The sequence below is a fragment of the Periplaneta americana genome, chromosome 13, assembly GCF_040183065.1.
Source record: "Periplaneta americana isolate PAMFEO1 chromosome 13, P.americana_PAMFEO1_priV1, whole genome shotgun sequence".
NCBI classification, from domain to species: domain Eukaryota; kingdom Metazoa; phylum Arthropoda; class Insecta; order Blattodea; family Blattidae; genus Periplaneta; species Periplaneta americana.
Genome location: NC_091129.1, coordinates 147,554,810 through 147,568,738, shown reverse-complemented (window position 1 = coordinate 147,568,738; position 13,929 = coordinate 147,554,810). Strand labels below are relative to the sequence as shown.

General features: G+C 36.5%; 1 protein-coding gene across 3 annotated transcripts; it reads left to right on the top strand.

The window, feature by feature from the left end:
* Window positions 1–342: 342 nt before the first annotated feature.
* Window positions 343–11,435, top strand: LOC138712542 (UPF0389 protein CG9231). 3 transcript variants are annotated; one of them, XM_069844452.1, is made up of 5 exons: window positions 343–497; window positions 703–888; window positions 1,011–1,028; window positions 4,768–4,861; window positions 10,319–11,435. In XM_069844452.1, the coding sequence occupies exons 2-5, from the start codon at window positions 726–728 to the stop codon at window positions 10,548–10,550; spliced, it is 507 nt and encodes a 168-aa protein (XP_069700553.1). In that variant the 5' UTR covers window positions 343–497; window positions 703–725; the 3' UTR covers window positions 10,551–11,435. The 3 variants fall into 3 exon arrangements, with proteins under 3 accessions (XP_069700553.1, XP_069700552.1, XP_069700554.1); XM_069844451.1 differs by having other exon boundaries at window positions 367–580; XM_069844453.1 differs by lacking the exon at window positions 1,011–1,028 and having other exon boundaries at window positions 372–580.
* The last annotated feature ends 2,494 nt before the right edge of the window (window positions 11,436–13,929 follow it).

Here is a 13,929-nt window from a genome sequence, read left to right as displayed (position 1 = left end):
AGAAATAGATTATACATCTTGATTACACAACTTTGAACACTATATCACTTAGGAATATAATATATGGCGATTACTTTCACGTATTACAATTGATCTGAAGATGATTCCCAAGCTGAAACTAGTCAACTAGATATTTATAAACTTAGTTCAATATTAATACGTATAACTAGGCCTAATCACCATAATATTATATACCTAAAAAAAATAGAGGGACCTTTACGATAGAATCCTAGCAGAAAGAACATGAACTATGTTGCATAGGTGGTGACATTAGCGATCCTATGTTTGTGATCCAAAACTATGTTAAATATCTGGCCTCTGGTTGTTTATGTTTTAATCAGTGTCAGTACGAGAAGGTGGGGGACTACGTGGACTGTGGGTTCAGTGTGGTAGAAGGGGGAAGAGGCGTGGCTACGGGAAGAGGCGTGTGACGTTCGACGTGAAGGACGTACAGAAAATTACAGCAATTAGAAGATATCGACGACGATTGTGGGAAGGTTAGGAAGTTATTTAAGGGGACTGTATTCTAAAGTTAAAGTCACTTATTGTGTGTTGGTGTGGTGTGTGAATATTACGTAAGGTATGAATAGTTTCTACACTTGCTCGTTTAAAAGAGCGGAAAAGGAAAATTATTAAATTCTCTGTCTATTTTAGAAGCTGTAGGACAGTGTCGTACCAATTCTGCAACTCTTTCATTTACAGTTGTTATATGACAATCAAGAGTGATGTCAAATATAATCAAAACCGTACTGGCTGTTAGCCGTCAGCCCGTGAGAAATATGATGGTCCAGAAGCGCAACATTTCAAGGACTTTAACAAGAAGTGAGAAACCATCAGTGTCTGTGTCTTCTGAAACAGCAGCAAACCATGAAACTATTGGCTCTGTTGGTAAGTTAATTTTCATTGCTAATACGAAAGAGCAAATTGTTCAACTTATCTTTCAATCTGAGACATCCAAACATGAAACTATAAGCTCTGTTGTTACTTCTTTTTCATTGCTAACACGGAAGAAACAAAATACGGACAAGGTAGAGTATCCACCGGCCACTGAACGAATATTGTACGCTTTTATCACTGCCAATGTGGCGCTGTAAACCAATTTTCAATACTTTTATCACAGCCACAACAAAGTTCAATTCTTGTTGTACTATACTGTATATATGTAATTAACACTCCATTAAGACATTTACTAAGTTATATCACAAAACTTACACTGAACGAACTGAATGTAATTATTATGGAAGACGTCATATTTTATTCCTGGCATCACGATCCACTTCCAAATGGCTCCCGACATTAGTAGCAGGGTTGGCAATACATGCAAACGAAATTATACTAAACGTGAGGGATGTTACTACAGGTGTGCAGTATTATATGACAGGTTAGGTTAGGTTAGATTAGGTGTCATTCTTATTCTCTTTGTAGTGTCGAGGTCATTCATATTCTCTTTCTAGTGTCATGGTAATGACCCTAATTGCTTCGTTACTATTGGAAAATGCTTTATTACCTATATTTCAACCGACAGTGCAGTAAAACCACTGGCTGCTTCTTACTGAAAGGGAAAACTATTTTATTCCCTGTATTCTTCGTGATACTGTGTGGATAGAGCTACTAAGGAGAAGGTTTTCTCAAAGTATGTTAGTTTTTTCGACAATTCACGTTTCGTCATTGCACCTTTTATAGCCTAGATCTGTATCCACTAAACCAGTGGTTCTCAGGCTTATCGACATTGCATACTCCGTTTTTATAGACCAATATTTTCGCAGACCCCTTCAAAGTTGTCAATGGAATGATAGTAGGTTGGATTTTAGATGAATAGTATTCAACAGATATTGGAATAAAATGGGAGTATAAGGGCACAATACATTAGTTAGTCCTAAATTTTAAAAAGGCATATGACTCGGTTAAGAGAGAAGTTTTATATCCTCCTGAGTTCTGAGAGTATAGTATACTATACCATAGCCTACTTTATACATGATTATGATATACTTGATTATAGTATAATAGGGCCTATAGTTGCCCTAACTGTAACATGCAAGATTTTTTCAGCATTTTTCCTCATGTGTAGAATTATATTGAACTTTAAAAATAAAACAAAAAATGTCTCAGGACTCACGAGGATATAATATTCTTATTCTCAAGAAACTAGTTCAATTAATTAAAATGTGTCTCAGTGAAACACACAGCAGAGTCTGTATAGCCTAGGTCAGTTTTTATCTGATGCTTTTCAATCCACTGTGGGCTAAAGCAGGGAGATGCACTATCACCTTTATTTTTTAACTTCGCTCTAGAATATGCCATTAGGAAACTCTAGGAAAAGATAGAGCGTTTGGAATTGAACGAGTTACATCAGTTGCTTGTTTATGTGGATAACTTGAATATGTTAGAAGAAAATTCACTAACTGGCCTACTAAGGAAAACACAGGAATTTTATTCGATGCAAGTAAGGAGATAGATTTGGAAGAAAATCCCGAAAAAATGAAGTAGGACGTATGCGATTATGTTTCGTGACCAGAACATAGGACGAAATGGAAATATAAAAATCGAAAATTTATCCTTTGACAAGGTGGAAAAATTCAAATCCTGGAGCAACAGTAACAAATATAAATGACACTCAAGAGGAAATTAAACGCAGAATAAACATGGGAAATGCGTGCTATTATTCGGCTGAGGAACTTTTATCATCTGGTCTGCTTTAAAAAAAAACTGAGAGTTAGAATTTATAAAACAGCCTATATTACCGTTTGTTCTGTATGGTTGTGAAACGTGGACTCTCACTTTGAGAGAGGAACAGAGGTTAAGAGTGTTTTAGAATAAAGTGCTTAGGAAAATATTTGGGGCTAAGAGGGATGAAGTTACAAGAGAATGGAGAAAGTTACGCAATGCAGAACCGCACACATTGTATACTTTAAGGACTGAGAAATCCCACATTTGTGTGGCTACTCTTTAGATTTATGTTATCGAGATCTTTTTCAATGCAATACTGTAATTATAACTTATATCCAGACTGTTATCTGGTCCGCCCACTGTAACTACATGATCTCTCTTAGAGGAGTTTGAACTTAGATTGTGTAAATCAATGATATTCAATTTTTTTTGCTAGTGTACTCCCAAAATACATTTTTTTTTTTTTTTTTTTTTTACTTTCATACCCTCAAACTGCAGTGCAATAAATAAGAAGTAACAAAAATCTATTATTATTATTGGTGCAATAATAACAGTAATTAATTATCTAAAATGTTATTGAAGAAATGAAAAACAAGAGTTAGTATTGCAAAAGAAAATATGTCGTCATCATCACCATCACCATCATCATCATGTAGCAGTCAGGGAGTTAGGCCACTGTTGACCTGTTCCGATCTGAAATCAGATGTTGAGGAGTCTTTTCAATGGTCTTTCTTCTTTGGTTTCTTGTGCATGATGGGTGTAATTTTAAATAATATAGGCAATCTATTGCGTGGCATTCTGTTACATGTTATATCTATCGTGATTTATAATTTTAGATTTTGTGGAGAGCTGAATAAACTCCTGAAGTGCAATACTTATCAACATATGTAATAAAATAAATAGCCAATGTCAGCATTTTTAAATACCGAGTTAGTGCGATGCATACCCCTTGAGACAACCCCATGTTCCCCCAGGGGTATGCATACCAACAAGGGTGCTCTAAAATTCCCCTTACAAACTTCTAGGACTTGTTAAAGGGGACTGAGTAGATAATATTTTGAATTGGAAACCATGTCCGGAAATGTACCGTTTCCGTGCTACAGCTGTTTGAAAACATGTTTTTAACATGACCACTTTTACAAGTAATTTATTTTATTATGAGGCGTGACCCAGTACATCACTTGTTTTACAATTCAACTCATTAATAACCAAAGAAACAAAATGGAAACTGAATCATTTGTCACAAACACGTTTGTTTACAGTTCAACTTAAACTGTTTTTGTCCTTTTCAAATGATTGTTAACACTCAAATCCACTACAAATGGGGTTCGATGTGGCGACCACCAACTTCGTTGCACGCATTGTACCTACGAATGATGTTTTGTTAAACGCGCTCTATTACACCTGGTGTATCTGCAATCTCTCCTGCAGCGACCACAACTCGTGCCACCAGATCTTCTGCTGTCTCTACAGGAGTCTCATAAACCAAACTCTTCATACGACCCCAGAAGAAAAAGTCCAATGGAGTCAAATCCGGTGATCGTGGAGGCCATGCAATTGGACCACCTCGGTCTATCCATCTTTGTTCGAATCGTCGGTCCAGATGTTTCCGAACAGCAAGTGAAAAGTGAGGAGGTGCACCGTCATGCTGAACCGAGAGCTAGGATAAACGTCAATTGAAATCACATGATCTGACGTAAGCACCCCTCATCATGTAACGCTGCAGGCAGACGAATCGCGAACCTACTACTTGTTGAGACACGTGACGTACGTTCAGGCAGTGCTTGCTTTCAAACAGCTGTAGCACGGAAACGGTACATTTCCGGACATGGGTTCCAATTCAAAATATTATCTACTCAGTCTCCTTAACAAGTCCTAGAAGTTTGTAAGGGGAATTTTAGAGCACCCTGTAGATTGAATACCACTGGTCTAAATCATCAGCATTTTTGAGGGGAACATTTGGTTTACATACACAAGATAGAAGTTAATTACTTAGTTTCGATGTTAAAAGTGAAATAATACCTCTGCCATGACTACTTCATTATAGATGTCTTTGTGGGTTTTATTAATTGGGATATTATAATTTTCCATGTTTGGCAGGTCCACTGACTCATATAGTGAAACCATATCATAAATATGCTTTGGTGTGGACAGGAAAATACAAGTCTATTGCTGATGTTCCCGAGAGAGTCGCGTAAGTAAAACAGGTTTTTGTCTGTATTGTGCTTGTTATAATTCATAAGTTAACTTAAAGTGCAGATGATAGACGTGTATGCATATATTTGCTGGTGTAAAATTGAAGTACAAAATACTCAAAATTACGCAACGAGCTTTCTGTAAGAATAAAAAAAGAGGAATTTTCTTTGAAAATGCAGTGCGATGATAGTCTACATCCTGCAGCAACAGGTAGTCAGTTGTAAACAGTTCATGGAAGATGTGCCTGGACTCTTCTAGTCCGATAAATTGAATTAATTTAATTTCTGAGGTGATAGCATCAATAAGACCCAAGTCTTTGTTACAATTAGAGGTGTTGGTTGTGATGTAAAGTTATATTTTGATGTCATTGTATTTTATCTAGTTGCCTAGAACCCTTCTTATTGTGAGCTTAGCCCATTTTTTTTTTTTGTTCTGTAAATCTACTTTGGATTCCTAGCATTACTTCCCTCCAGAAATAGTCTGCTAAGGACTTATATTGTTGTTAAAAACTCATTGTTCTTGGCCCTGTTTGAACTTGCGAACATTGAGTTTAATGATGAATATGGTAACCTCTCTCTCATTTAGGACAAACTTGTAATACGATAAATTTCACGTTTGTTTCATAAACATTTTCGGTGCTATCTGTATTCTTGTTAAACATTTCAAAATTTTGTTCATTAGAATTGCTTAAAACGAAGATATAAAATTAATACAAGTTTGCTTTACATATTATGTTTTTATTGAGCAACTTATTTGCATTTTTTGGGGACACACAGACAGCATAATGACATCACAAGCCTTTTTCTTAAAATGAAAAGTAGGCATCTGAAGTCACCCTTCAGTTTTATCTCTGATACATATATCATTAAGTATACATAGTGTGTGTATTTACACTGTTTATTTAAATGGTAAAGAAAATTGCACAACTATGGCCTGTCTGTTGATTCCTAATCTGTTGACTCATTTGGTTATAATTTTAGAGTATGTCAGCAGATATGATGTTGAAATGACCAATTGTCATGGAAATGCTAAATCATACTGCTATGCTATATGAGAACCGTTCTCTGCCAGTAACAGTTTCAGTGAGGTTGCAGTCTTTTAAAATGACCAAACACATATTTGTATAGTCATTATGTGTCTAATTTTATAAATAATATTTCGATATTTTTTGTTCTTTGTTGTCATTTACTTTAAATTTCATATAAATATGTTTGTGCATTGGTGCTAAAGTTGCGTTTGTTGTGTGTAGCAAGACACTAATTGCCTTTGACGTCATCAGAATTATATTCCAGTGTCTGTACCTGCTTGTTATAATAATAGTAATTTACTGGACCTAGAAAATTTAGTTATTAAAGTAAGAAAGTATTTACATAGACCATTTTATGGTAAATACTGTAGTACTCTATTACAACTTTAACCTACTTCTAGTCACAAACACCTTTGATGTTCAGGCATTTGCTCCATCCCAGCACCAGTTTTCAATACCTGCTGAAAAGGAATATCATATTGCTTTTTTAACTACTTTGTTGCTGCTCGAAAATGGCAGCCTTCTCTCCTAAGTGCAGGACGTTTCTGAGGTTAGATTGATGCTGTATGATGGATGGTCAAGGTATTCCCAGTCAAAGTCTTCGATTTTGGGATGTGTCACGTGGGTGGTATGATGACAGGCATTGTCATCAAGAAAAATGACACCTGCAAATGAGTTTGGAATACTTGTAATATATTTCGGATGTACGGTAAATCAACCCAAAGTGTAATAGTAGTGAACAGGGTTCATCACTGATTCTTCCTTTCATCAAGGAGAATACCTTCACTATTAAAAAAAAAAGTCATTGTGACTTTTTCTGGGAATGGTATTATCTTGAACTTTTTTTTTTGACTTGACTTTTTCATTCTATAGTTGCCACTTGGGGCGGCCGGGTAGCTCAGTTGGTAGAGCAGCTGGCTACTGACTGGAAGGTCCGGGGTTCGATCCCAGGTGGTGACAGGATTTTTTCTCGTTACCAAACTTTCAGAATGGGCCCGAGATTCGCTCAGCCTCCTATAAAATTGAGTACAGAGCCTTTCCCGGGGATAAAAGGTGGTCAGAGCGTGGTACCGACCACACCACCTCATTCTAGTGCCGAGGTCATGGAAAGCATGGGGCTCTACCTCCATGCTCCCCAAGTGCCTTCATGGCATGTTACGGGGATACCTTTACCTTTTTTTTACCTTTATAGTTGCCACTTGATTCGGCATTCTAATAATGCACTCAGCTCTCTCACTACACAAAAGAGAAAGGTATTGTCATCATTTTAGTATCCTGAGTAGATTACGGTTGTAAGATGAAACAGTCCAAGATTCCTGGTTCGGAATTCGTAGCAGATTCAGAATTGGTGTCACATAATTTCCGTATACCTCCAACACTTCCATGAGCATAGTTTGAATTTTGCTTCACTAAATACTTATTTAGTCACTCTACCCCATTATCTCCTGGCATAGTTGCCTCATAATTGGTGCTGCTTTGTTGGTTATCACTTGTGAGGTTCAGACCTGTCTTTGGACAGTTGACTAAATAACAGTATACTTACTCATAGCAGATAAATGCCCTCGCTAGCCATGACTCTGACAAATAAATGTTTGCTATTGTGTTAACTTGAGTATTGATATGAATTCATGCTTTAGTAAAATGATTCTGCCGTGCATTTTGTTTTTTAAGGCGCTACTGTACATATACAAGAATTCACACCAGATCAGTGATAAGTTAATATTTTTAGAGGAAAGCGAGAATCAACATTTTAGTAAAATTTGCATCCATAAATAAATTTGTCTCAACAGACCAAGGAATCTTACTTCCTGAACATTTTGCAGAAATTCATAACTGTTGAATGAGAAGAAATTCTTCTAAGCTATGGTGGTGGTTACATGAACAGCAGCAATAAAGTGTATTGAAATTCAACAGCTGTGACATAAGGATAATGTCTGTTACTTCATGTACGAAAACTCCTTCAAAATCATTAGTGGAAAGCATCAGAAGGATATTGTTAGTAACACTTAAACCCCAGTAGAAGCCAATACCTACTACTGAACATCTATAGAATAGTCAGAATGATCACTGAAACATAATATTTGAATCCGTATACAGCTCCATAAACTGTTATGTAGATACCAGTGGCGTAGCATGAAATTTTGAGCAGGGGAAGCTAACTCAAATTGTCTTTCATGTATGAAGAAATGTATTGCGTCTTAAAATAAATAGTAGTCGATGTCAAGTCAGCAGTCCAAAGATTGGTTGGAACCTCATAAGTAACACCAATAAGGCATCACCTCAAATGGTAGTAAAATATGATTTCATGGCTCACACACATCTCTATAGACACATACAGTACGTATAATTTAACATTAGCTCACTCCCTGTCATATTTAGAAAAACCACAATATTAACGGTCAATAGATACAGTGTTAGTAAAATTACACCAATCAACGTTAAAAGCCACTGTCGTAGCTCTGTCGGCTAAGGCACTTGCCTGCCGATCCGAAGTTGCGTTCGGGCGTGGGTTCAATTCCCGCTTGGGCTGATTACCTGGTTGGGTTTCTTCCGAGGTTTTCCCCAAACGTAAGGCAAATGTCAGGTAATCTATGGCGAATCATCGAGCCTCATCTCGCCAAATACCATCTTGCTATCACCAATCCCATCGACGCTAAATAACCTCGTAGTTGATACAGCATCGTTAAATAACCAAGTAAAAAAATCAACGTTAAAATCTTTATCAGAAGATTATTTTTGACTATATAAATTAGTGTCAGGAACTGTTATTTCAGGCATTATTTATTATATCAGCTACAGTGCACACTAACACTTCAACTGAACACAACTCGCGAAAGGGATAACTCGGAAGATAATTCTTTCCAATGCTAAAGCTAGCTTCTTGCAACCAGGGTAGTTTAGTTAGAAAGGGATCGAAAATCTGCAGGGTGCGTTACATAGAAGAATGTGTGAAAGAAACGAGTCTGTGGAGGGGATTGTAAGCTGGTGTGTGCAGGCTTCATGTTTACTGCTGCATCACAAATCATCCTGAACTGCCCCATCACAACATTTAAGGCGTACTTATAAATTGTATTAAAATTAATAAATAATTATGTTCATAAACTGCAGTTTATTATGGAGTTATTAACTGGGGAAGCTGAGCTTTTTAGCTTACATTGACGCTACGCCACTGGTAGCTACCAACATAGTTCAGGCAGTAGTGCATTTGCGTGCTGATCTGGGACATTGGTTTGATTCCTGCTTGGGTTTTATCCGAAGTTTTCCCCAACTATAAGGTGAGGTCAAGTAATTACATTAGAGGTTTGCACGGGCCGAAATTCTTAGGCCCTGCCCGGTTCGGTCTGATCTGAACCAGACCTGAACCCGACCCGGAACCCGAGATCAGTTTATAATCAACACCCGAGCCCGATCCGAAACTCGAAGATTAGCAGATAAAGCAGAGGCCAAAGACCATAGGAGTCAGGAACAGCTGCGAGAGATATCACTCCAGTAGGAGCATGACAGAGAGTAGTCTATTAGTCTACACATAAAACAAATAATGTTCTGTGTCTGTGACAGAGTAGAGATGAGACAAATGCCATTACGAAATAGGAAGTCGAACTAAACAACTTACAATACCGATAGTCTACTTTTCTGAATGGGTGTTGGGCGGACTTGAAAATGTGTATGCATTACTTTAATCAGTATATATTTCGCGGAAAAATATAATTTGCATTTATGTGACTCGAACCCGACAAACATAAGTGAAATTCAACCCGAGCCTAGCCTAGGCCTGCGGGCTTGACCCGAGCCCATGCCGACCTCTAAATCACATGGCGAATCCTCGACTTCATATAGCCAAATTTCATGAAGTGTAAATAAGTTACTAGTAGTTGATAACTAATAAAAAACTGTTATGTATTGTATTATGTGATTATTTGGTACATTAGCTTAATTGAAGTTTCTCTCTCAGTTGACAACAGATTATTATTAACAATAATTAAGTGAGAGACTCCTAAATGTTGTCCTTTGATCCCTGCACCTTGTGAACAGGCTGCGTGCTGGTGCAATATATTATGATGCTTACTGCAAGTCAGGCATTCTTAGAACAAAGAAGTTTGAGTAGAAGTAGTTAGTGATAACTGATAATTCACTGAAATACCCTAAATTTAGTATTTGAAAGTTTTGAGTGAAGTCCAGTGTGAGGACTGCTTCACAGAAGTATTTCAGCATTTGAACTTGGTAATTGAATTGTGTGTAGCACTTTACTTTTCTTCTAAATGAAGTCATGCTGACATTTATATAGCTGTTCAAACCTGTCATTAGTCACTTTGTAACTCATGAAGCTCAGGACCTAATGACAACATGGTGACCAGTCAATCAATTGGGAAATAAGTTGCTTTACGCATTTGATCGGGAAATATTATGCTGTTAATTTTAATTTTGCAGACATGGAGTGCTGGATACTGCATTGAACAAAGCCCGCATAAAGATCGCCATTTACATGATGATTGCTACAGCTATTATGGCTGGTGCTGCAGTGTACAGTGGGAAAGCAGCAGCTGCAAGGGGTGAAAATCTTGCTGTAAAGGGTATGGAATACCATAGGCAACTTCGAGAACAAGCAGCCAAAGAAAAGGAAGCAGCCAAAGAGAAGGAAGCAGCCAAAACCAGTCAGTGAAGAGTCCGGAGTTCTTAATAGTAATGTTTGAATTTTAAAATAAGACTCTTTGCAGTGTGATTATAACAGCTTTCATGATAAGTAGATGCCTTCATATCAGTATTCAATGGTAAGTTGAAATACAATTTTAGGGATGTTCATTTTATTTTAAGTCGGCCTGGTTGGCGCAGTTGGTATAGCGTTGGCCTTCTATACCCGAGGTTACGGGTTTGATCCCGGGCCAGGTCAATGGCATTTAAGTGTGCTTAAATGCGACAGGCTCATGTCAGTAGATTTACTCCTGTGGAACAAAATTCCGGCACACCGGCGACGCTGATATAACCTCTGCAGTTGTGAGCATTATTAAATAAAACAACATTTTTTAAACATTTAATTTAATAGTTTGTTTGAAAGATTCTATGCTGTGAGAATTTCCTATTGTAAAATATGATATTCATGCATCTAATATTTTGAATCTTGTAGCGTAAGAAGGAAAATACAGAATCAAGCATAAAAATATATTAGAGATAAACAGATGAGAACAATTTAATATGTGAATTATTGTTTAATAAGCAGAACACATTATAATCAAATGTGATGTGCTATTTAAAATCCTATTTTAGTGCAATAGTGCTTCTTGTAAATGTAATAAAATACATTAGAAATAGTAGAAGCAGCACTAAAAATATATTTACATGTGGAAGGAAACTATCATTTTACTAAAGCATATATAAAGGTTTGCTTAATGAAATAAGTAAATCTGTTAGGATATTAACTGAACAATATTCTGTATTTATATAATCATCAAGATGGTAATTTTGTATGTGATTAAGTTATAGATAAACTTTGAAGAACATTTTTGTCATTATTAATAGTGAGAAATAAATTATTTTTCTTTTAAAAATTTTCATGTGATAAAGTTACCATCGTTACTCATTCTCCATCACTTTTTCCTTTTTTCCTCCCATCTTTCGGCATTTTACTACCAGTCAGTCAGTTACGCATTATGGAGCATGTCGACTCTGTGCCAATATCACAAAGCTTCTTCACTCTGTTCTGTCCTTGGCAAGATTTTCCCAGTTGTCAATCCCATCTACAGGCATTCTTTCACGATCTCATCATTTCATCTACTCCATGGTCTTCCTGGAGGTATTTTTCTTTTGAAAGTGTTTCAATATATTTATTACCAGACATGCTTTGTATAACTGTTAATGATTTCGTACTCAAATGTAACAGAGAACTAGAATCTGAAGTAGGGGTAATGAGCGCGCGCTCTCTCTCCCTCTCCCCTTCTCTCTCTCTCCTCCCTCTCTCTCTCTCACACACACACACACACACACACACATGTAGAGGGGGAGAGATAAATATACAGTACTTCAGGAAAATATGTGGATTAATTACAATAGATGGATTTAATTTACTACCTATTTTACCATATTCGAAGTTGACCGCCATGAAGGAAATGCAAGACAAATTGGACCATCTTGTGACTCCACTATATTTCATGTGTTGTGGTACCACACATATAGTGATCCATGCAGAGCTTAGTTCATGTTACATTTCATTCTACAATTGGCACAAGAATGGCCACCATGGTTGTTAGACCACACATCCTCAACTTCTTCTTGCGGGTTTACATAAAGACTAGGGTGGCCAGTGGAGAATCATAAGATGTTGCAGTCATAGGCGAGCCATCTTAGAGACTCCACTCTCTATCTAACAAACCATGCATTATCAGTATTAGGTTGTAATTTTCCTGGCTGCCCAGTTTCATGTAGAAAAATATTATTAAACTTAATGAAACAGACTTAATAAAACAGGTTCTATGAATGATGTGATGTGAATTTATTATGTAACACGTCCAGCAGCTACTGTGAAGAGGGTGAGTACCGAATGTTATTAATATAACTCAGTACATAAGTTTTAATCTGGCAAAGCTTGTGGAAGCAAGTAGCAGCAGTAGAGGAGAGGACTTACAAACTGGTGCACAGACAGAAACACAGGGAACATTTGCTGGAACTGTACTTTAAAACAAGACATATTACTTGTTGGTGAAAATTGTCACGTTGTAATCATTTCTTTTAACATTTATCAATAATAAAAGCACATTCTCAACTTAAAAATAGTGTCAGTAGATATGTAGTTATGTAACAGGCAACTATTTTATTTTTCGTCATTCAATCTGCATTGTTGGAGCAGTCACAAGAAATGGCACGAACAAGGACTTCTGAATACCAGAGAAAATTAAAACCACGAGATTGAAGCAATTGCCATACATCAAATAGAAAGGACATCATGTTCCATTAAAGTTAATTGGATCATATTATAGGTAAGTTATTCTAAAATTTTCCATTAATGTTTCATTTTTGTGGTCCATGTTTCATAATATATTTATTTTATTAATTTATAGTAACAGATCTTTTATTAAAATTGTAACATTAAAGTGTTTTATCTTTAGTTTCAGACTGCAGTTGTTTTCCAAACTGGATGAAAATAGTCAAATCTCAATTTTGACATCATTCCACGATCTCCTAAGTAAAGATGTTCGGTATCTATATTTCCGATGGATGTTTGGGTGAGGACGAAAACCATACTTTTATACGAATGTGTATGGCTTGTTACAGTCCAGAATGTTGAAAAATATCCCCAACAAACTTCCTGGAAGAAGACACTTTTCTTCCTTGTGATTGGGATTTGGTAATTTCAAACGGAAGATAAAACTGTGCAACAGAATTTACACACCTCAACACATTGAAGTACTAGCAAATAGCAAACAAAATGTCAAAGCAATATTAAATAGGAGCTATGGGGTACTAGATCTTGGTCACCTCATTACAGGAAGACTGCTCTTATTGAGAAATCCATAGCAAACCTCTAGTAAGGAAAGGGCTATGTTTGCTTTCAGTTCTATAAAATCTCACAAAATACATGCTTTAAAATAATTGGGACACTATTGGATGATACGTGAACGGAGTATAAAATAAAAAGATAAACTAACATGAAATATAAAAATAATACAAATTTCATTAAAATGTCGTGTTTAGAGATTCTGTGTAGTAGTAGTAATAATAATAAAGTGAATTAAACATTTATTAAATGTTCACCGCTGCTATTATTGACAGTTTTATTATCTACAAAAACATAAGTTACGTTTGAATAATTTCGAGGGGAAAATTGTTCCGGGGCCAGGTATCGAACCCGGGACCTTTGGTTTAACGTACCAACTGAGCTACCCAGGAACTCTACCAGACACCGATACAATTTTTCCCTCTATATCCACAGATCTCAAAGTGGGCTGACAACCGTCAAGCAACCAATGTTGAGTGCATACTAACTCTGTGTGACTTAAATTGTGGTTTTCTATTAACGAACTGGAACAAGGAATAGTGAGCATGTGCAT